We start from the raw sequence: 24642 nt of genomic DNA, 5'->3' as shown, positions 1-24642 counted from the left end.
GCAAGTGACGTAAAGCCATAGCAAGTGAGTTTCTTCAATAACAATTTACGATCAACAACAACAATTTACGATCAACAACATCTAACAATACAGCTCCAACTATCATCTTTATTATCAATTTATTTTAGCCAATCATCAGTCATCTGAATCAGTGCAGTACAAGTCGATATGCATCCTGAAAGTCAGTAGTGAACGTGTTCTCTGAAAAACAGACCAACAACCCTGTCATCACTAACCCCCATTATCACCACAGACCAACTACCCTGTCATCCCTAACCCCATTATCACCACAGACCAACTACCCTGTCATCACTAACCCCCACTATCACCACAGACCAACTACCCTGTCATCACTAACCCCCCACTATCACCACAGACCAACTACCATGTCATCACTAACCCCCACTACCATTATCACCACAGACCAACTACCCTGTCATCACTAACCCCCCATTATCACCACAGACCAACTACCCTGTCATCACTAACCCCCACTATCACCACAGACCAACTACCCTGTCATCACTAAACCCCCACTATCACCACAGACCAACTACCCTGTCATCACTAACCTACCATTATCACCACAGACCAACTACCCTGTCATCACTAACCCCCATTATCATCACAGACCCAGTTATAATATCTGATGCTGGTGTGTGTTGAGAGGGGTGACGACAGCAGCCATCCACACTAACATAGACACCAGACAGTAGTAGCCTATATAATCTACTGAAGGAGAAACCTGCAGTCAATCAAATGGAAACAATGTTCAGACTTTAAATACTATTTTCCAGTGAGTCAGAGCTCTACAGGGCTACCATTTTGTGCTCCTTGTAAAAAACATCAGCATAGAGCCCTTTGAGTGCAGGATTTTCCATTTCTACATTATACCCTTTCACAACCCTGCACCCAAAGACCTGTACGACCCTGCACCCAAAGACCTGTACGACCCGGGACCCAAAGACCTTTTACGACCCGGGACCCAAAGACCTTTTACAACCCGGGACCCAAAGACCTTTTCACGGGTACTCTGGAGTTGACCAGAATCATTGCTGGTTGTAAAGATAGGGTGTGAAACTCTGGAGGGACCGGATGTCTGCTGGTTTCTTTTATTTCAATTTAATTGGTGTCCAATGAAGACCTAGACAACCAGGTGAGGGGAGTTCCTAACTTTACCAATGAAGACCTAGTCAACCAGGTGAGGGGAGTTCCTAACTTTACCAATGAAGACCTAGTCAACCAGGTGAGGGGAGTTCCTAACTTTACCAATGAAGACCTAGACAACCAGGTGAGGGGAGTTCCTAACTTTACCAATGAAGACCTAGTCAACCAGGTGAGGGGAATTGCTAACTAAATCAATGAAGACAACCAGGTGAGGGGAATTCCTAACTAAATCAATGAAGACAACCAGGTGAGGGGAATTCCTAACTAAATCAATGAAGACAACCAGGTGAGGGGAATTCCTAACTAAATCAATAAAGACAACCAGGTGTGGGGAATTCCTAACTAAATCAATAAAGACAACCAGGTGAGGGGAATTCCTAACTAAATTAATGAAGACAACCAGGTGAGGGTAGTTCCTAACTTTACCAATGAAGACCTAGTCAACCAGGTGAGGGGAATTGCTAACTAAATCAATGAAGACAACCAGGTGAGGGGAATTCCTAACTAAATCAATAAAGACAACCAGGTGTGGGGAATTCCTAACTAAATCAATAAAGACAACCAGGTGAGGGGAATTCCTAACTAAATCAATGAAGACAACCAGGTGAGGGGAATTCCTAACTAAATCAATGAAGACAACCAGGTGAAGGGAATTCCTAACTAAATCAATGAAGACAACCAGGTGAGGGGAATTCCTAACTAAATCAATGAAGACAACCAGGTGAGGGGAATTCCTAACTAAATCAATGAAGACAACCAGGTGAGGGGAATTCCTAACTAAATCAATGAAGACAACCAGGTGAGGGGAATTCCTAACTAAATCAATGAAGACAACCAGGTGTGGGGAATTCTTAACTAAATCAATGAAGACAACCAGGTGAGGGGAATTCCTAACTAAATCAATGAAGACAACCAGGTGAGGGGAATTCCTAACTAAATCAATGAAGACAACCAGGTGAGGGGAATTCCTAACTAAATCAATGAAGACAACCAGGTGAGGGGAATTCCTAACTAAATCAATCAAGACAACCAGGTGAGGGGAATTCCTAACTAAATCAATAAAGACAACCAGGTGAGGGGAATTCCTAACTAAATCAATCAAGTACAAAAGAAGCAAAAACTTTTAGACACTTGGCCCTCAGGGAATTGATCTTGTCAATTGACAGGCCTATAATCTAGATATAATCCCAGGAATTGATCTTGTCAATTGACAGGACTATAATCTAGATATAATCCCAGGAACTCCCACTACGCACTCTTTGTTGTGTTTGAGCACCAGGTGGTCCGACTCAAAGTAATACACATCTGGTTCCTCCTCGTCCTCCACCGGCTTCTCGTCCTCCTGCTGCTGCTGCTGTTTTCCTCCTCCCGGAATCTCCTTACTGGCTGCCCGGCGGCCTTCTCGGAGCTCCCCGTAGTCCTGACCATCCCCTACTGCCCTGTCCCTGTCGTCCCCACCGGCTCCCTGCTCCATGGGAACCGACGGAAGAGATGGGAGAGACCCTCCCCTGGCCTGGGTGCTGGAGGGACCTGAGGAAAGGGTAGATGTAGCCAGAGTAGCGTCTAAATCCAGCCTCCGACAAGCTCCCTCCATCCCCTCTCTCAGAGGGCCGTTGTCCCGGAGAGGGTCCCTGGGAGGAGAGCAGGGTTTGGGGGACGACGGGGCCCCAGCTCTCCGGGGCGAAGTCCTCAGGGTGTATTGGTGTTCATGGGGTTGGGTGAAGGACGGGGGCGAAGTGTCGGAGACAGAAGGGATGCAGGGGGGCTCTGAGGGGGTGTGTGGGGCTAGCAAAGGCATGGTGGATTCTCCTGAGTTGTTGATGTTGTTTGGGATGTTGTTGTTGTTTACGTTGATGATACTGGTGACAACAGCATCCTGCACCAATGGCCAACCATTACTTCTCCCGCTGGTACTCTCCTCCTCTTCCTCCTCCTCCTCGGTCGCTGTCACTTCCTCCTCCCGACACACCAAGTCCTCCACTACATCCAACTCCACTTCCTCCTCCCTGACTGACAGGTGTGGGGTGGAGGAGTCCTCTTCAAAGGAGGCCAGAGGAGGAGCAGAATACTCCCCAGAGTCCCTAACCTCCTCCTCCTCCTCCTCCTCCTCCTGCACAGGATGACAGTTTCTACAAGGCACTATGGGGTCTGGGGGCGAAGGGCAGGGTGCGCCCATCTGGCTGCCGTTCAGCAGTGCTGGACCAAGACAGCTGGTGTTGACGTCATCGCTGGAACCCAGTGAGATTGTCTGAGCATCAAGGCTACCGCTGGTCTGTCCCAGCTCAGTAGAGGATTTATGGGAGTTAGAGTTCTGGGGCGGAACAGGGGGATTATGGGAAGTGGAGTTCAGGGGCTGCTGAGCATGGCCGTCGCTCTCAACATGGCCGCCGCTGTCGTCCTCCTCCTCGCCTTCCTCTTTGTTGAGGTTCTGTGGAGAAGAGGAAGAGGGTGCGGTGCAGATTAGGCTGAGCGGGTTGCCCTCTTCACTGTTCTCCTTGACAGTCGCTGGGGGGGTGCAGGAGGATGGGTGGATGTCAGGTTTGGGGGGTGCAGAAGAGGGGTCGTCCTCGGATCCCTGCGACTCCCCGTAACGGGAACACCATTTGGCCCTTTTGAGGGGCAGAGAAGCATCTCTCCCACCAGTCCCCGACGTCTCCTTCCCCGTCCCCTCACAGTTCTCAGCCTTGTCCAAACCCCCACACCCATCACTCTCTCTCTCTGAGCAGGACAGTCCCCTCTTCCTGGGGCTCGGCCATGTCTCCCTGTCCACTGCGGAGGCCTTGTGGTGGGTTATCTTTCCCTGGTGACCCCCAGGTTTCTCTGAGCTCCCAGCCTGAGCGTCCTGCCTCTTCTTGGGGGAGCGAGGGGCCCTGCTGCCGGGGAGCAGTGACCCCTGACCCTCCTCCGGCTGGGCGATACTTCGGTTCCTGAGGGTTCGGCCACAGAAGTTCTCGTCCAATCCATTGAGCCCGACTGATGACCTTGTGACGCGTGAGGAACGTGACGTGGCCATGCTACGGAGGGGGACTACTGACGTCTCATTGTGCTGCTCGGTCACCTGCTGCAGAATGGGGTACCTGGAGGAGACAGAGGGGTTATAAGCCTTTTTAAAGCGAGGATACATAAGGCTTCATAATGGATACATTAGGCTTCATAAAGGCTACATTAGGCTTCATAAGGGATACATAAGGCTTCACATCATTCACCTAGGCTTAAGTCCTACAGGAAACTGACTTTTAAGAGAGTAGCATCTTCATAAGCAAAACACACAGCACCTTCTGTAGGGAAATCCTGCTTCTATGTCGACACTGAGGCTAATGCATAACTGAACCAATCAGACTTGAGTGTTGGGAAATTCTGACGGACTGACAGGACCTTTCATCTAGTGCTGGTTCAAAAGAATCGCTGGACTTTTCAAAATGTCAGCCCGGCTTTGATGGTCCGGCTGTGTGTTCTGTTTCTGTCTGGGGATTGAAGGAGACTGCAGTACAAGTCTCCATCCCAAATGGGACCCTATTCCATACGTAGTGCCCTCTTTTACGTTTGTAAAAAAAGGCCATCGGGCTCTGGTCTAAAGTAGTGCACTATGTAGGGAATTGGGTTCCATAGGGCTCTGGTCTAAAGTAATGCACTATGTAGGGAATAAGGTTCCATAGTGCTCTGGTCTAAAGTAGTGCACTATGTAGGGAATAAGGCCCCATAGGGCTCTGGTCTAAAGTAGTGCACTATGTAGGGAATAGGGTGCCATAGGGCTCTGGTCTAAAGTAGTGCACTATGTAGGGAATAGGGTTCCATAGTGCTCTGGTCTAAAGTAGTGCACTATGTAGGGAATAGGGTTCCATAGGACTCTGGTCTAAAGTAGTGCACTATGTAGGGAATTGGGTTCCATAGGGCTCTGGTCTAAAGTAGTGCACTATGTAGGGAATAAGGTTCCATAGGGCTCTGGTCTAAAGTAGTGCACTATGTAGGGAATAGGGTTCCATAGGGCTCTGGTCTAAAGTAGTGCACTATATATGAACCACAATTTCCAAGAGAAAATCATAGAATTAGATATAGTCATTTAAAAGTGCAAAATATATACCTACACATTTTATATATAAAACTCTAACAGTTCGCTTCATTTCAGTTTGTGACAAAACAAGCAATGCAGAGAATCACTGAACCATCTAAACCACAGAGAGAATCATTGAACCATCTAAACCACAGAGAGAATCATTGAACCATCTAAACCACAGAGAGAATCATTGAACCATCTAAACCACAGAGAGAATCATTGAACCATCTAAACCACAGAGAGAATCATTGAACCATCTAAACCACAGAGAGAATCATTGAACCATCTAAACCACAGATGGTTTAGATGTGTTCCTGGTTCGAGCCCAGGTAGGGGCGAGGAGAGGGACGGAAGCTATACTGTTACACTGGCAATAATAAAGTGCCTATAAGAACATCCAATCGTCAAAGGTATATGAAATACAAATGGTATAGAGAGAAATAGTCCTATAATTCCTATAATAACTACAACCTAAAACTTCTTACCTGGGAATATTGAAGACTCATGTTAAAAGGAACCACCAGCTTTCATATGTTCTCATGTTCTGAGCAAGGAATTTAAACATTAGCTTTTTTACATGGCACATATTGCACTTTTACTTTCTTCTCCAACACTTTGTTTTTGCATTATTTAAACCAAATTGAACATGTTTCATTATTTATTTGAGGTAAAATTGATTTTATTGATGTATTATATTAAAGTTAAAAGAAGTGTTTATTCAGTATTGTTGAAATTGTCATTATTACAAATAAAATAAAAATCGGCCGATTAATCGGTACTGGCTTTTTTTGGTCCTCCAATAATTTGTATCGGTATCGGCGTTGAAAAATCATAATTGGTCGACCTCTACATCAAATTCTCTGTCAACAGCTCTGGTGGACATTCCTGCAGTCAGCATGCCAACTGAACACTCCCTCAAAACTTGAGACATCTGTAACATTGCGTTGTGTGACAAAACTGCACATTTTAGAGTGGCCTTTTATTGTCCCCAGCACAAGGTGCACCTGTGTAATGATCATGCTGTTTAATCAGATTCTTGATAATCCATCCTCCTGACAGGTGTAGCATATCTTGGCAGAGAAATGCTCACTAACAGGGATGTAACCAAATTTGTGCACAGAATTGAGATTAATAAGCTTTTTTGTGCTGTATGGAACATTTCTGGGATCTTTTATTTCAGCTCATGAAACATGAGACCAACACTTTACATGTTACATTTATATTTTTTGTTCAGTGTAACTTTGTTTGCCTAGACAATAACTAAAAGATTAGTGTAATCTGCTGTGCAGAGCTAGGGCAGAAAACATAAATGTGCACCCCTGTGAGTCCCCAGAACTAGGACTAGACAAATAAGGCTGTGTGTGACAGGGAGATGTAGACTGCTATCAAGGGATCTCTAACTACGGCCACTTCCCCCTGCCCAAGGAGGATGTTTTTTCCCCCCCTTCTTTTCTAAAAACAAAAAAAACGATGTTTGTCCGACCTTCTGATTGCAGTTCTTATCAGAGATCGATACCTGAGTGTAAAAACTGATCTGAGACGTGGTGGTAAAAGGGCGATCTTGCTGTAACTGGTGGGGTGTCCATTAAAACACTGACCCGGTGGTTTGAGTTAGGGCTATAGTGGTGGGGTGTCCCATTCAAACACTGACCCGGTGGTTTGAGTTAGGGCTATAGCGGTGGGGTGTCCCATTAAAACACTGACACGGTGGTTTGAGTTAGGGCTATAGCGGTGGGGTGTCCCATTCAAACACTGACCCGGTGGTTTGAGTTAGGGCTATAGTGGTGGGGTGTCCATTAAAACACTGACCCGGTGGTTTGAGTTAGGGCTATAGTGATGGGGTGTCCCATTAAAACACTGACCCGGTGGTTTGAGTTAGGGCTATAGTGGTGGGGTGTCCATTAAAACACTGACCCGGTGGTTTGAGTTAGGGCTATAGTGGTGGGGTGTCCCATTAAAACACTGACCCGGTGGTTTGAGTTAGGGCTATAGTGGTGGGGTGTCCCATTCAAACACTGACCCGGTGGTTTGAGTTAGGGCTATAGCGGTGGGGTGTCCCATTAAAACACTGACACGGTGGTTTGAGTTAGGGCTATAGCGGTGGGGTGTCCCATTCAAACACTGACCCGGTGGTTTGAGTTAGGGCTATAGTGGTGGGGTGTCCATTAAAACACTGACCCGGTGGTTTGAGTTAGGGCTATAGTGATGGGGTGTCCCATTAAAACACTGACCCGGTGGTTTGAGTTAGGGCTATAGTGATGGGGTGTCCCATTAAAACACTGACCCGGTGGTTTGAGTTAGGGCTATAGTGGTGGGGTGTCCATTAAAACACTGACCCGGTGGTTTGAGTTAGGGCTATAGTGGTGGGGTGTCCCATTAAAACACTGACACGGTGGTTTGAGTTAGGGCTATAGTGGTGGGGTGTCCCATTAAAACACTGACACGGTGGTTTGAGTTAGGGCTATAGTGGTGGGGTGTCCATTAAAACACTGACCCGGTGGTTTGAGTTAGGGCTATAGTGGTGGGGTGTCCCATTAAAACACTGACACGGTGGTTTGAGTTAGGGCTATAGTGGTGGGGTGTCCATTAAAACACTGACCCGGTGGTTTGAGTTAGGGCTATAGTGGTGGGGTGTCCCATTAAAACACTGACACGGTGGTTTGAGTTAGGGCTATAGTGGTGGGGTGTCCCATTAAAACACTGACACGGTGGTTTGAGTTAGGGCTATAGTGGTGGGGTGTCCCATTAAAACACTGACCCTTTCCTACAAAGGTTATTATAATAGGTTTACATGGAGCCTTCATTAAACCCAAGTTGTGTTTTAAAGCATATTATTAAAATTAATTGGCTCGATATTCCAATACGTTCGGAGTCTGTCAATAACCACAATACTGAAATGTAAATATTTGTGACCAAACAAAGTCACATGTTGGATCTAGTGCTGTATTCTTCCCGAATTCACCCCCCCCCCCCCCCCCCCCCCCCCCATAGTCCAGTGGTACTCATTGCGCGGCCCGGGGGGCCAGAGCCCCTAAAAATGTTCCCACTCGCTGTGATTTTCCTATTTTCCATTCATAACACATAACAATGATACACTTTCATTTCAATGTGTTTAATGCAGGCCTGAATCACATCATTGAATATATTGGATTGTTCCCTGGATGGCAGATAGATGGCAGTATAGCGCAGTTGTTAAACAGAAAGGCCAAAATAAAACGTTTGCCGAAATAGAACGCAACTGCTCAGTTACAGCGACCGACACATATCAGCTTGCTAACAGCTAATTCTGCAGTCTGGTCGACATGGATCGATTTCTTATTACAAAATGTTTTAAAGAAAGAACGTAAATCTATTGAGAATGAAAACGAGGGTGACGAGCTGGAGAACAACGTGACAGCTATTTACGAACAACCACCGGAGAACCAGGAAGACGGTGGTGGGGAAATTGTAGCTAGCTAACGTAGCTAAAAGAAGGATATGGTTGATTCCAGAACAACACAAAGTTCCAAGAGAAATGGACAGACATATTTTTTTTGTACTGCATGATGGGACTAGAAGGCTGTTTAAAGCTGTTTAAAACTAGCAAATTTAGAGTTACATGTCCAGGCACACCGTGTCCACTTTGACAAAACAAATCCGCCACAAAACAACCTGCAGAAACAACAAAATAGCGCAACTCAAAGGACAACAACAAATGATGGACAGATCTAGCATTGTTGCTGAGAAAACCACAGAGGCAACATACGAGATTGCTTGGATACTCACGAGAAACAAGAAGTCCTTCTCAGACGCCAATTTTTTTTGGCCTCAGTCCGAAATATTGTATGCTAATTTTCACAAACGAGAAAAGCTTCTTTTTTTTAAGCAAATGAAGAAAACTGCAAAATCTCAAACTCGCGCAATAACAAGAAACATGGACGACGTCGCTAAGCAAATGATCAAATCAAATGTATTTATATAGCCCTTCTTACATCAGCTGATATCTCAAAGTGCTGTACAGAAACCCAGCCTAAAACCCCAAACAGCAAGTAATGCAGGTGTAGAAGCACGGTGGCTAGGAAAAACTCCCTAGAAAGGCCAGGAACCTAGGAAGAAACCTAGAGAGGAACCAGGCTATGAGGGATGACTGACATATCCGTGGCGCCGTGACTTAGTACTGCGCTGATGTAAGTGACATTGCCCAATTTGTGTGTTTGGGTCCGCTTCTTCTCAAAACGAGTCGTTCAGAAAGAAACTTTTATGTTTACTGCCCCGTCAGGGACCAACAAGAGGAGAGGACATTCTGAAAGCCCTTGCTAAATTTTTTTTCATGATAATATTATTGACCGGTCAAATCTGGCATCTGTGTCCACTGATGGCAGCTCAAACACGCGAGGGAAAGAGAAGGGACTCATAGGATGATGAGAAAGTGAGAGAATATTCCCCGAATTTGTTACATTTCATTGTATAATTCATCAGGAAGCACTTGTGGCTAAACTCAAAGAATGTGACTTACAGAATATGATGCAGCAAGTCATGTGTGTGGTGAACAGAGCTGGATGATTCACAGCCAGGGGAGAGAGAGGAGCCAGAGCTGGATGATCCACAGCCAGTGGAGAGAGAGGAGCCAGAGCTGGATGATCCACAGCCAGTGGAGAGAGAGGACCCAGAGCTGGATGATCCACAGCCAGGGGAGAGAGAGGACCCAGAGCTGGATGATCCACAGCCAGGGGAGAGAGAGGACCCAGAGCTGGATGATCCACAGCCAGGGGAGAGAGAGGACACAGAGCTGGATGATCCACAGCCAGCGGAGAGAGAGAGGAGCCAGAGCTGGATGATCCACAGTGGATATTAAAGCTGGCTGTTTAAACTGACATCACCTGCCACCTGAACACTGAATCTCCAAGCTCCAAGGGAAAGCTAAAACTCCGGGCAGAACGCTGCGTGTGGTCACAGCATTTCAAAATAAAATCCCCACACTGTTCATACCTGACAGTTTGTTTAATTTGCCAACACTCAGAGCAGTCACCACATCCAACCCAGTCACACTGCAATGTTTTAGCTATAATGATGCATTTGTGTGTGTGTGTTGGAAGAGTTGAAATTGGAGTTCTTGAGTCAAGATTCAAGGATATCATGGAGTACAAGGAGTTTTCAACTTCACTGAGAACCCCTTTCATGTGCCAGTGTCACCTCTGACCCTAGTCAGTTGGTAGAGCATGGTGTTTACAACGCCAGGGTTGTGGGTTCGATTCCCACGGGGGACCAGTACGAGAAAAAAAAAAGAGAAAAAATGTATGGATGAAATGTATTCACTACTGTAAGTCGCTCTGGATAACAGCGTCTGCAAAAATTACTAAAAATGTTTTTTTTTAAATCACAGCCCTCTGCCCCGACCGTGCTGGAATAGAGAGAGTGAGATAGTGGAGCTGCAGGCAAATTACACATTTCAAGGTGTAATTTGAGCAATGAGCTGTCGCCCACTCTTAGCTATGATGTGGGCGTGCCCCAAGGGTCAATACTGGGGCCCCTCCTGTTCAGCTTGTACATTAATGATCTGCCTTCCGTCTGCACTGGGTCTGAAGTTCAAATGTATGCAGATGATACAGTGATATATGTGCATGCAAAGAGCAAACAACAAGCTGCACAAGAACTCACTACTGTAATGGTCCAGGTTACAAAGTGGCTCAGTGACTCGTGTTTGCATCTCAATGTGAAAAAAACAGTTTGCATGTTCTTCACAAAGAGGGCAACAGATGCTACTGAGCCAGATGTCTATGTGTCAGGGGAGAAGCTCCAGGTGGTATCTGATTTTAAGTACCTTGGAATCATACTTGATTCCAACCTCTCTTTTAAAAAGCATGTGAAAAAGGTAATTCAAATAACCAAATTCAACCTAGCTAATTTCCGATTTATACGAAATTGTTTGACCACAGAGTAAGCAAAACTGTATTTCAAATCGATGATACTCCCCCACTTAACATACTGCTTGACTAGTTGGACCCAAGCTTGCTATACAACATTAAAACCTATTCAGTCTGTCTACAAACAGGCTCTCAAAGTGCTCGATAGAAAGCCCAATAGCCATCATCACTGTTACATCCTCAGAAAGCATGAGCTCCTGAGTTGGGAAAATCTTGTGCAATACACCGACGCATGTCTTGTATTCAAGATCCTAAATGGCCTGGCTCCTCCTCCACTCAGTATTTTTGTAAAACAGAAAACCCAAACATATGGCAGCAGATCCACAAGGTCTGCCATGAGAGGTGACTGTATAGTCCCCTTAAGGAAAAGCACCTTTAGTAAATCTGCTTTCTCTGTGAGAGCTTCCCATGTCTGGAATACACTGCCATCAAACACACATAACTGCACCACATATCACACTTTCACAAAATACATGAAGACATGGCTAAAGGTCAAACAGACTTGTGAACATAATCCCTAGCTGTGTATTGCCGCTTTCCATGTTGTCTGTTGTCTGTAGCTTGTGAGGTGTGGAAACACTTTGTTGTTTTTATGGATTTTGTCTTGTTGCTTTTTGTTCTATGTTGCTCTGTCTGTATGCTACATCTTGCTTGTCCTATGTTACTCTGCGTGTGCTCAGGGACTGCCCAGGGACTGCGGTTGAAAATTAGCCGGCTGGCTAAAACCGGCACTTTTACTGAAACATTGATTAATGTGCACTGTCCTTGTAAAAATAAAATAAACTCAAACTCAAGGTGAACTAAGATTGTGTTACCCATTTCTGGAGCCTTGTGTCAGACACAGAGTATCCACCTCTGAAGCAGTGTGTGCAAAAGGTGACATCAATTTTTGTCAAGACTTATTCATATGAAGCAACTGTCACAACGTAGCGGTTTTGGGTGTATATCGTACCCCCCCCCCCCCCACCCCCCCCCCTCAACACAGGTTTTATTACATCAGGTCATAAATACCATGTAGAAACTTTGGGTTTGGCAGGTTTGAGGGAAAACAAACCTCTGGGAAAACAAAGAGCTTCTCTTGCCAAAACTCCTAATCCCCAAAATTGGAGAATTAAACAATATTTCTATTTTTGAGAACGGTCTGTGGGTATTTAAAGAAGAATCCTGTCGCAGTTGTTTTTGCTTTTGTGACATCAGGAAAGGCAGAACAAGATAACAATATCTCTGGAAGGGTACATTCCCCAGTGATTAGTTTTCTACCTGAATGTTGTGTAAAAAATATGATTGATTATTAAACTATTTGTGAGAAGACGTAATGTGGTGTTGGCCTTCTAAACGAGATACTTGTTTAGGTATAAAGTTAACTAGTCAGTGGCCACACCCACGTGAGCCAAGACATCACATTAGGCGTCATGGAACGCCCTTGTCTCAGAAATGTATAAAACCCACTTCCTACAAAATGTACATTAAGTCAGAAAATGCCAAGACGGAGTCCCCACGTTGAAATGGCTACAACTCTATAAACTAAAGAACAATTATTCAGACTGCAGCCGTTTTAAATACTTTAGTCTGGTAAATGCATTCGATCTAATAACATTTCTGAATGGTACTCTGAAGTATCCATTCTAACAACCTACAACTTTTGATATCTGGTGGACAAACCAGAGGATCTCTGTCCACTGACTATACAGCAGACGGACCGACAATCGCAGAGAGGAACACCAAAAGCAGACACTTGTAAATATGTAAATCGCAATTTATTTTTTAAATGAGCGGTTGTTCATGTTTAAAGGATGACCAATTTCTGAGTGTAGTAATCCTCTATGAGTTTCCCGCTCTTGAGTGGTCCCCACCCCCTTTCCTTTGTCTACCAAGCAGTTATATCAGTTTTATCCACTAGGGACTTTTCCTTGTGTCATGTTAGTACCCAATGTATAACTAATTGTGTGTGTGTGTGTGTGTGTGTGTGTGTATATGTAATTCTGTGATTTGATTAGTTAGTTAGTAAATAAACCAATTTGTATATCACTGATTCATGAAACAGGCCAGGGTTCATGCAGATATCCAGGGGTTTGCGACGTTCAGTTTGCGACGTTCAGTAATGAGACTGATGAGGTAATAAAATTAATTAATAAGCGACTGTTTGGATAAGATATGAAAATATCTGAAGATTTATAGTCGGGAAATTGACACACTATAAACAATTTTCCGTGGTGCCCCGACTTCCTAATTAATTAAAGAAGTGACATGATTAGTTTAATGCGTAATTAAATTACACAGAGAATTGGTTTGATAATATACAGTCTACACATTTAATGATAGTCAACGACACAACACAACATTTTCAACAATGAACATGGTTTCTCTGTTTTTGTTTCAGACTGACCAATGCACACCTATATACACGCGATGTAGCCTATTTGATGTGTGTATGTATATATTTGTCATGTGCTGTACATCAAATCAATTACATGTGCTCTATTGCTCCGAATTTGCTCTCAGTTAATAATTCATAATATAGGATGAAAAATTACAACAAATTAAAAATCTGTGCGGCCCTCTGATTGGCTTTCTTGATGTCTATAGTATTCTCTCTGGTATGCAATCTGGTTTCCGCTCAGCTTATGGATGTGTCACTGCAACTTTAAATCTCCTCAATGATGTCACCATTGCCCTTGATTCTAAGCAATGTTGTGCTGCTATTTTTATTGACTTGGCCAAAGCTTTTGATACGGTAGACCATTCCATTCTTGTGGGCCGGCTAAGGAGTATTGGTGTCTCTGAAGGGTCTTTGGCCTGGTTTGCTCACTACTTTTCTCAACGAGTGCAGTGTATAAAGTCAGAAAATCTGCTGTCTCAGCCACTGCCTGTCACTAAGGGAGTACCCCAAGGCTCGATCCTAGGCCCCACGCTCTTCTCAATTTACATCAGCAACATAGCTCAGGCAGTAGGAAGCTCACTCTTCCATTTATATGCAGATGATACAGTCTTCTACTCAGCTGGCCCCTCCCCGGATTTTGTGTTAAATGCTCTACAACAAAGCTTTCTTAGTGTCCAACAAGCTTTCTCTACCCTTAACCTTGTTCGTAACACCTCCAAAACAAAGGGCATGTGGTTTGGGTAGAAGGACGCCCCTCCCCACAGGTGTGATTACTACCTCTGAGGGTTTAGAGCTTGAGGTAGTCACCTCACACAAGTACTTGGGAGTATGGCTAGACGGTACACTGTCCTTCTCTCAACACATACAGTTGAAGTCGGAAGTTTACATACACTTAGGTTAGAGTCATTAAAACTCGTTTTTCAACCACTCCACAAATTTCTTGTTAACAAACTATAGTTTTGGCAAGTCGGTTAGGACATCTACTTTGTGCATGACAAGTAATTTTTCAAACAATTGTTTACAGACAGATCATTTCACTTATAATTCACTGTATCACAATTCCAGTGGGTCAGAGGTTTACATACACTAAGTTGACTGTGCCTTTAAACAACTTGGAAAATTCCAGAAAATGATGCCATGGCTTTAGAAGCTTCTGATAGGCTAATTGACATAATTTGAGTCAATTGGAGGTGTACCTGTGGATGTATTTCAAGGCCTACCTTCAAACTCTGTGCCTCTTTGCTTGACATCATGGGAAAATCTAAAGAAATCAGCCAAGACCTCAGAAAAAAAAATTGTGGACCTCCACAAGTCTGGTTCATCCTTGGGAGCAATTTTCAAACGCCTGAAGGTACCACGTTCATCTGTACAAACAATAGTACGCAAGTATAAACACCATGGGACCACGCAGCCGTCATGCCGTTCAGGAAGGAGACTCATTCTGTCTCCTAGAGATTAACTTACTTTGGTGCTAAAAGTGCAAATCAATCCCAGAACAGCAAAGGACCTTGTGAACCTTAAAGGCCGCTCAGCAACGAAGAAGCCACTACTACAAAACTGACATAAAAAAGCCAGACTACGGTTTGCAACTGGACATGGGGACAAAGACAGTAGTTTTTGGAGAAATGTCCTCTGGTCTGATGAAACAAAAATAGAACTGTTTGGTCATAATGACCATCGTTATGTTTGGAGGAAAAAGGGGAAGGCTTGCAAACCGAAGAACACCATCCCAACTGTGAAGCACGGGGGTGGCAGCATCATGTTGTGGGGGTGCTTTGCTGCAGGAGGGACTGGTGCACTACACAAAATAGATGGCACCATGAGGCAGGAAAATTATGTGGATATATTGAAGCAACATCTCAAGATATCAGTCAATAAGTTTAAGCTTGGTCGCAAATGGGTCTTCCAAATGGACAATGACCCCAAGCATACTTCCAAAGCGGTGGCAAAATGGCTTAAGGACAACAAAGTCAAGGTATTGGAGTGGCCATCAAAAAGCCCTGACCTCAATCCTATAGAAAATTTGTGGGCAGAACTAAAAAAGCGTGTGCGAGCAAGGAGGCCTACAAACCTGACTCAGTTACACCAGCTCTGTCAGGAGGAATGGGCCAAAATTCACCCAACGTATTGTGGGAAGCTTGTGGAAAGCTACCCAAAACTACCAAATACTAATTGAGTGTATGTACATTTCTAACCCACTGGGAATGTGATGAAAGAAATAAAACCTGAAATAAAAATCACACTCTACTATTATTCTGACATTTCACATTCTTAAAATAAAGTGGTGATCCTAACTGACCTAAGACAGGGAATTTTTACTAAGATTAAATGTCAGGAATGGTGAAAAACTGAGTTTAAATGTATTTGGCTAAGGTGTAAGTAAACTTCCGACTTCAACTGTATCAAGGCTGCAGGCTAAAGTTGAAACCAAGTCTAGATTTCTCTATCGTAATCGCTCCTCTTTCACCCCAGCTGCCAAACAAACCCTGATTCAGATGACCATCCTACCCATGCTAGATTACCGAGACATAATTTATAGATTGGCAGGTAAGGATGCTCTCGAGCGGCTAGATGTTTTTTACCATTCAGCCATCAGATTTGCCACCAAGGCTCCTTATAGAATACGTCACTGCACTCTATACTCCTCTGTAAACTGGTCATCTCTGTTTACCCGTCACAAGACCCACTGGTTGATGCTTATTTATAAAAAAAAACTCTCTTAGTCCTCACTCCCCCCATCTGAGATATCTACTGCAGCCCTCATCCTCCACATACAACACCCGTTCTGCCAGTCACATTCTGTTAAAGGTCCCCAAAGCGCACACCTCCCTGGGTCGCTCCTCTTTTCAGTTCGCTGCAGCTTGCGACTGGAACGAGCTGCAACAAACACTCAATCTGGACCGTTTTGTCTCCATCTCTTCATTCAAAGACTCAATCATGGACACTCTTACTGACAGTTGTGGCTGCTTTGTGTGATGTATTGTTGTCTCTACCTTCTTGACCTTTGTGCTGTTGTCTGTCCCCAATAATGTTTGTACCATGTTTTATGCTGCCATGTTGTGTTTCTACTATGTTGTGTTGTCATCTTAGGTCTGTCTTTATGTAGTGTTGTGGTGTGTTTTGTCCTATATTTTTATTTTATTTATTTTTAATCCCAGTCCCCGCAGGAGGCCTTTTGCCTTTTGGTAGGCCACCATAGTAAATAAGAATTTGTTCTTAACTGAATTACCTAGTTTAAATAAAGGTTAAATAAAAATAAAATTGTATCAATCTAAAGTCCCCCTCACAAAGAAATACTGAGGAACACTGCCATAGTGCCTTCCACACACACCACAGAGCCCTCCAACAGAGAACTAATGTCACCTAACCATGGAGAAACTAAGGAACGGAAAGACAGATGGAGAGCGCACAGGCAGACCGGAGAGCGCACAGGCAGACCGGAGAGCGCACAGGCAGACCGGAGAGCGCACAGGCAGACGGAAGAACGCACAGGCAGACGGGAGAGCGCACAGGCAGACGGGAGAACGCACAGGCAGACCGGAGAACGCACAGGCAGACCGGAGAACGCACAGGCAGACCGGAGAACGTTGTCTATTGTGACGCTCTTCTGTACATTCCAACGGGTTCACCTTGATTTATACCCTGGTGAAGACAGCTTGTCTGTCGAAACGTTGGATATAACAATTGTTTTTACATCTTGAGCTCCTAGAGTGTGTTTTCTACTCCGCTAGCCAGCACCTCACCTTAATAGGTGTGCATTTCTTTAACTTCTAGATCACTTTGATTTAACAACAGGTATTCCACCTGCCTATGGGCCTTGGGTCAAAATTCATGATTTCAGACACGGAGTGGACTCACGCAGCCAGAGTATCTATGAGGAATTGTGAATGTAATAAAACTAGTTCAACTATAAATATGACTAGGGGAACTAACTTTGAACATGGCCATAGTGAGTAAACCATTAATTTTATGGTTACAAAGTGTGTGAAATAAACACGCAACTCCTACTACTGAAGGATACTGGACTAGGGAGGTGGCACCATGCCTACCTCTCCTATGGCACCTTATTCACAATATAGTGCACTACTTTAGACCAGGGACCAAAGAGGTGTAAACGTAAGTTACTTCCTGCCTAGGGCGCGTTGCATGATATGAACTTTAAATTGACACGTGTTTACTCTAGTTGAGCAGACACGTGCTTTCTGCCCCCCGCAGTCATGTTTGTATTCTTCAATATATATATTTTTTATGTTTTAAAATCGTGTAAACAAATAGTCACAGCAACAAAACCGCATGTGAAACAAAAGCAGATCACTACCGTCTTCTTGATTGATAGTACACGGTTGTTAGGAAGTGTCTGTGTGATCAAACTTAACTAATTCACTAAGTGAACAGTAGAGTATTTACTGAGTCCTGTTCTCACCCTCATCTGTGTAGTTTACTTTACCAATTAACTCCATTCAAAACGGGCCTTACTGACTAAAGCAAATCCGCGGAGTGGAATGGTACTGAAGCCCGACAGACAGACTGCACGGTTCAGCCCCAGCCTGCAGAAACTCCCCCCAACCCCCCAAAAAGCCCAAAGTTTCACAGCACTGATATGGGAATGTCTAATGAGTTAGTTAACTACATCCAATACGTTAGCACAGTTAGTTGACAACACAAAATTCAAAAGATAGTGGCTAACTAACTACTCCATTGGTAGCTAGTGTGCTATATTCTACCAATTCAAAACTAGCAAGTTAGCGTTAGCTGGCTAACATGAGCTGTAGCCCCTATCGTTAGCCCACATGCTAACCAACCCATGAAAAAAGCACCCTCATTTATTATGCATCATAAATTGTTAGCTTTTCTCAACAAATGTCTTCTGTTAAACTTGCACAGTTTGCAAGTGGCCGAATAACAAAACAAACAAACAAAAAAAACCTTAGCTTATCAGTTTGCTAGCTAGCTTTGTTTTATTACATGAAATACAAGTAACTAGCGGTTAGCTACATTGCATTGGCGCACCGGATAGCTAGCCAATTTTACTAGTTCTATATATATTTGGTCGTACTAGTCGTAAAATAACGGTAAGCTAGTGAATAATAGTTTATATGCAAATAAAAAGGTATTTGACGAGCTAGCTAACACTAAAGCAAGTTAGTTGATACACAGCTAGCTAAAACATTGGTAGTTGGCTAGCAGGGATACAACGCATTGAGGCTACTTGCTAACAGCGGCTAGTAGCCGATTGTTCGGTGCAACAACTTTCCTAAAAGCAATCGCATGCATAACCACCTCTATTGGTTGACTTAATCAAAAATACAAAAATGTAGAGTACAATAAGTTTATGCTTCACTTCTGATCACACTTGATTGCGACCGATTAATCGTTTATTGTAAGAAAAATTTTTTTTTATGAAGCTAGTTAGAAGAATTACACTCACCTCACTTCCGCAAATCGTTCGCTGCACACCGTGTGTGTGTATGTGTGTGCTGCAGAGAGTTCCACGACTGGCGGCGCTCATCAAAATGCAACACTACATTTTTGTTGCTGTTACAGGGAGAACAGTAGGTAGGTCTACGGGCCAAAGATGTGTGTGGCCCGGTGCCATGTCTCACATCTGAACCAAACATTGGACCTATCGTAGTAAAATGTTTTTTTTGCCACATGCACATTTGATAATCATGAAAAAAAAATAAACGTTTGTAATTTCTTAATAATAATTATTCATAACCTAGAAATAAAGGGTCCCTTATAATGAAATTAGTAGTACTGAATCTTATTTGATGAGATGCTCCTATTAGTTGCTAAGACAACCAAGTTTTGGTTCACAATTGAATTAAACATACATTTCCATACAAAATGTTGTACTTTGATCATAACACCCCCCCCCCCCCTCAGGAGACTGAAAAGAGCATTCTGACTGGTTGCTTCCCTCCCACCTGGTATGGCAACTGCTTGGCCTCCGTCCGCAAGGTACTACAGAGGGTAGTGGGTACAGCCAAGCAGACCAAGCATCCTGCCATCCAGGACCTCTATACCAGGTAGCATCAGAGGAAGGCCCCAAAAATTGTCAAAGACTCCGGCCACCCTAGTCATAGACTGTTCTCTCTGCTACCGCACAGCAAGCGGTACCGGAGTGCCAAGTCTAGGTCCAGAGGCTTCTAAACAGCTTCTACCCCCAAGCCATAAGACTCCTGAACAGCTAATCAAATGGCTACCCAGACTATTTGCACTGTCCTCCCCCTCTTTTACACTGCTGCTACTCCCGATGTATCTATGCAGTCACTAACACTAACTACATATTACCTCAATTACCGCACACTGACTCTGTAACGCAACACCCTGTATATAACCTCCACATTGACTCTGTACCAGTACCCCCTGTATATAGCCTCCACATTGACTCTGTACCGGTACCCACTGTACATAGCCTCCACATTGACTCTGTACCGGTACCCCCTGTATATAGCCTCCACATTCACTCTGTACCGTAACACCCTGTATATAGCCTCCACATTGACTCTGTACCGTAACACCCAGTATATAGCCTCCACATTGACTCTGTACCGTAACACCCTGTATATAGCCTCCACATGGACTCTGTACCGTAATACCCTGTATATAGCCTCCACATGGACTCTGTACCGTAACACCCTGTACCTTAATACCCTGTATATAGCCTCGCTATTGTTATTTTACTGCTGCTCTTATTTTTCTTAAGTAAAAAAAAAATTAAAAAGTAAGTGTTAACTGCATTGTTGGTTAAGGACTTGTAACTATTTCACTGCAAGATCTACACCTGTTGTAATCGGTACGTGTGACAAATCAAATTTGATAGGTAAACAAACAAGTGTAGAGAAATCATGTTTGGGACAGAACGGTTACACTATTCAACTGTTCCTTTTCATCATCAGGGTTTATTAGAATCATATCAGCCAATCAGAACAGACGTGTTCATAATATGCATTATGCCCTATAGTTCACATACCTACAGCATTATCTAAATTGCTTCTTCAGCCTTCAGGGACCACATTCCATAAGCAACACCATACCCTTATACACAAATGAATGCCTTCCACTGAGAAAACTGATGAATTGGTTGTTATGTAATTCTGTACATATTCATTTCAGATAGCCACAGAAGTTTGTGATTCATTGAGTACATATTATACAATGAGTGAGCTATTTTACATGCAATTTAATGTGATATGTGGCCAGCAATTTTTTTCTCTCCAATCATTAGGGCGTCAGGGTTTAGGTCAATTCCATTTCGATTCTGTTCCTCATTTTTTTCTCATAGAGAAGCATTGAGGAAAATCAGAATTGGAATTTCAGTTGACTTCCTAAATGGAAATGGGATTGACCCCAACCCTGGCTTGTTTGAGTGACTGGGGTCCCCTCTAAAGCATGCATTGTGAACTGAGAGCCTGCCTGCCACATATTTTATGCAAAAAGGCTATTAACATCAAATGCCTGCACCCTCTTTCCCATGGGGCGCTGGCCCAAAGTAGTGCACTATATAGGGAATAGGGTTCCATGGGGCACTGGCCCAAAGTAGTGCACTATATAGGGAATAGGGTCCCATGGGGCGCTGGCCCAAAGTAGTGCACTATATATAGGGAATAGGGTCCCATGGGGCGCTGGCCCAAAGTAGTGCACTATATATAGGGAATAGGGTCCCATGGGGCGCTGGCCCAAAGTAGTGCACTATATAGGGAATAGGGTCCCATGGGGCGCTGGCCCAAAGTAGTGCACTATATATATATATATATGGAATAGGGTTCCATGGGGCGCTGGCCCAAAGTAGTGCACTATATATAGGGAATAGGGTCCCATGGGGCGCTGGCCCAAAGTAGTGCACTATATATAGGGAATAGGGTCCCATGGGGCGCTGGCCCAAAGTAGTGCACTATATATAGGGAATAGGGTCCCATGGGGCGCTGGCCCAAAGTAGTGCACTATATATAGGGAATAGGGTCCCATGGGGCGCTGGCCCAAAGTAGTGCACTATATATAGGGAATAGGGTCCCATGGGGAGCTGGCCCAAAGTAGTGCACTATATATAGGGAATAGGGTTCCATGGGGCGCTGGCCCAAAGTAGTGCACTATATATAGGGAATAGGGTCCCATGGGGAGCTGGCCCAAAGTAGTGCACTATATATATATATATATGGAATAGGGTTCCATGGGGCGCTGGCCCAAAGTAGTGCACTATATATAGGGAATAGGGTCCCATGGGGCGCTGGCCCAAAGTAGTGCACTATATATAGGGAATAGGGTCCCATGGGGCGCTGGCCCAAAGTAGTGCACTATATATAGGGAATAGGGTCCCATGGGGCGCTGGCCCAAAGTAGTGCACTATATATAGGGAATAGGGTCCCATGGGGCGCTGGCCCAAAGTAGTGCACTATATATAGGGAATAGGGTCCCATGGGGAGCTGGCCCAAAGTAGTGCACTATATATAGGGAATAGGGTTCCATGGGGCGCTGGCCCAAAGTAGTGCACTATATAGGGAATAGGGTACAATAGTAAATCAGCCCCCTGGTCTGGCCAATGGGGGGGGGGGGGGGGGGGTAAATAACAAGGAAGTGCTGGGACTCCAGACTCATGTTAGTTCTTCTAACCCTGACGCACTGGGACATTTAAATACACATCATCTTAACCCATCTACAGAGCAAAACATACCAGCCCTTCTTCAGATTATATCGTATAGTTATTTAGTATATCCCTTCTTGATCAATTTTATCTTTTAAGATCCTTCTTCACTTTAAGGAACATGTAAGAGCTAGCACTTTTCTAAGCATTCACTTCTAGGACAGTATTTTCTTTCCTAAAGGACAGGTAAGAACTTTTTAATATCTACAGTAAAGATGCGTTGTGATTTTTCTAGCTTTTCCACTTGCACCACACAAGACATCTTAAGAGTGACATCGGCTCAATTTTGGTCAAGAGAAAACAAAATAATGAACATAGCATTCAGGAAAAAAGAAATCCTTTTAGCTGCACACAAAAAGGATAAATGCTTGGTTCTGGAAACGACCGAACACCGTTTCCACGCATTATTTTACAGTGCTAATAGAAATTAGATATTTATACATCTATGTACAAAACATGACTGTCATCATATCATTTTCAGACATGTTTATTCCTTCTGCCCAATAGTCAAGAAGAGCCATCATGTTGCGGAGGTCAAGGAAGTCTTTTGGAAAAAAAAAGAAAAGCCAAGTGCAAAATAAAAGGCTTTAGTTGTTGTCCTCAGGGCTGGCGTTGGGGGTTTCCTGTTGGTGTAGTTAACTAGGTAGTTTTAAACGGAGCGCGTCTCCACCTCCATTTTCTCCTCGGACTGGGAGGACGCCTCTGGTTCGGGGTGAGAGACGTTGGGCCGGACCGTGACGACCGGACTCCCTCCGTGCATGGAGTGGAGAAAGTTCCAGGTCTCCTCCGAGATCTGCCCAGAGTCAGCCCCTTAGAGGGGCAGCACAGAAACATGGTTTATACATATTACAAACTCAACCTGCCCAGAGTCAGCCCCTAGAGGGGCAGCACAGAAACATGGTTTATACATATTACAAACTCAACCTGCCCCGAGTCAGCCCCTAGAGGGGCAGCACAGAAACATGGTTTATACATATTACAAACTCAACCTGCCCAGAGTCAGCCCCTAGAGGGGCAGCACAGAAACATGGTTTATACATATTACAAACTCAACCTGCCTCTTAATAACCTGCCCCAAGTCAGTTCCTGTAGAGACAGACACGGTTAACCTGAAGTCATTATAATAATCTCCCCAGAGTCCAATAGCGGTTAAGACTCACCCTGAGGGCATAATAATAATCTAGTCCTGGCAGGGAAACACAGCAGGGTAGGTTAATTGACAGAGAGTTAATTGACAGAGAGTTAATTGACAGAGAGTTAATTGACAGAGAGTTAATTGACAGAGAGTTAATTGACAGAGAGTTAATTGACAGAGAGTTAATTGACAGAGAGTTAATTGACAGAGAGTTAATTGACAGAGAGTTAATTGACAGAGAGTTAATTGACAGTCTCTTACCTTGTCTGAGTGTCAGATGACCATTCTTGTTGATCGCGATCTTAGAGTTATCGATTGGTCCTGGTGGATCTTCCAGAGAGGAGGGCATAACAAGTATCACACACAGTACATTCCTTAAATACTACATTTGTGTATTCCATTTAATATAAAGATGAGATGACTATTTGCAATTTTAGCTAAACATTAGTCTTGAAAATTTGAAGAGTCATTTGTCATTCTACATGAATTTACTACCATTCACTCGCCACTACAGTGTAGTGAAACAACAACAACAACCAGACAGACCACTACAGTGTAGTGAAACAACAACAACAACCAGACAGACCACTACAGTGTAGTGAAACAACAACAACAACCAGACAGACCACTACAGTGTAGTGAAACAACAACCAGACAGACCACTACAGTGTAGTGAAACAACAACAACAACCAGACAGACCACTACAGTGTAGTGAAACAACAACAACAACCAGACAGACCACTACAGTGTAGTGAAACAACAACAACAACAACCAGACAGACCACTACAGTGTAGTGAAACAACAACCAGACAGACCACTACAGTGTAGTGAAACAACAACCAGACAGACCACTACAGTGTAGTGAAACAACAACAACAACCAGACAGACCACTACAGTGTAGTGAAACAACAACCAGACAGACCACTACAGTGTAGTGAAACAACAACCAGACAGACCACTACAGTGTAGTGAAACAACAACAACAACCAGACAGACCACTACAGTGTAGTGAAACAACAACCAGACAGACCACTACAGTGTAGTGAAACAACAACAACCAGACAGACCACTACAGTGTAGTGAAACAACAACCAGACAGACCACTACAGTGTAGTGAAACAACAACAACAACCAGACAGACCACTACAGTGTAGTGAAACAACAACCAGACAGACCACTACAGTGTAGTGAAACAACAACAACCAGACAGACCACTACAGTGTAGTGAAACAACAACAACAACAACCAGACAGACCACTACAGTGTAGTGAAACAACAACAACAACAACCAGACAGACCACTACAGTGTAGTGAAACAACAACAACAACCAGACAGACCACTACAGTGTAGTGAAA

The 24642-nt window shown here is 44.0% G+C and overlaps 2 protein-coding genes across 3 annotated transcripts in view; both read right to left on the bottom strand.

Annotated features, from left to right (window-relative positions):
• LOC106569749 (ZZ-type zinc finger-containing protein 3) overlaps positions 1 to 19078 on the bottom strand; it is a 62290-nt gene extending 43212 nt beyond the window's left edge. Inside the window, exons 1-2 of the mRNA XM_082961046.1 lie at positions 18933 to 19078; positions 2424 to 4244 (exon numbers count right to left, since the gene is read on the bottom strand). Of these exons, the coding sequence (XP_082817172.1) occupies positions 2424 to 4180 (1757 nt within the window). The 5' untranslated portion in view covers positions 4181 to 4244; positions 18933 to 19078. The remainder of the gene's footprint in view (positions 1 to 2423; positions 4245 to 18932) is intronic.
• Positions 19079 to 20389: 1311 nt separating this feature from the next.
• The window catches only part of usp33 (ubiquitin specific peptidase 33), a 61863-nt gene continuing 57610 nt past the window's right edge, over positions 20390 to 24642 (bottom strand). The window contains exons 22-23 of one of the 2 annotated variants that reach the window (XM_082961044.1): positions 23545 to 23613; positions 20390 to 22958 (exon numbers count right to left, since the gene is read on the bottom strand). In XM_082961044.1, the coding sequence (XP_082817170.1) occupies positions 22798 to 22958; positions 23545 to 23613 (230 nt within the window). In that variant the 3' untranslated portion in view covers positions 20390 to 22797. The other variant, XM_082961045.1, reaches the window with a different exon arrangement.

The sequence above is a fragment of the Salmo salar genome, chromosome 14, assembly GCF_965601325.2.
Source record: "Salmo salar chromosome 14, fSalSal1, whole genome shotgun sequence".
NCBI lineage: Eukaryota > Metazoa > Chordata > Actinopteri > Salmoniformes > Salmonidae > Salmo > Salmo salar.
The sequence above is the reverse complement of the archived record's forward strand: the minus strand, read 5'-3'. Positions and strand labels throughout refer to the sequence as shown.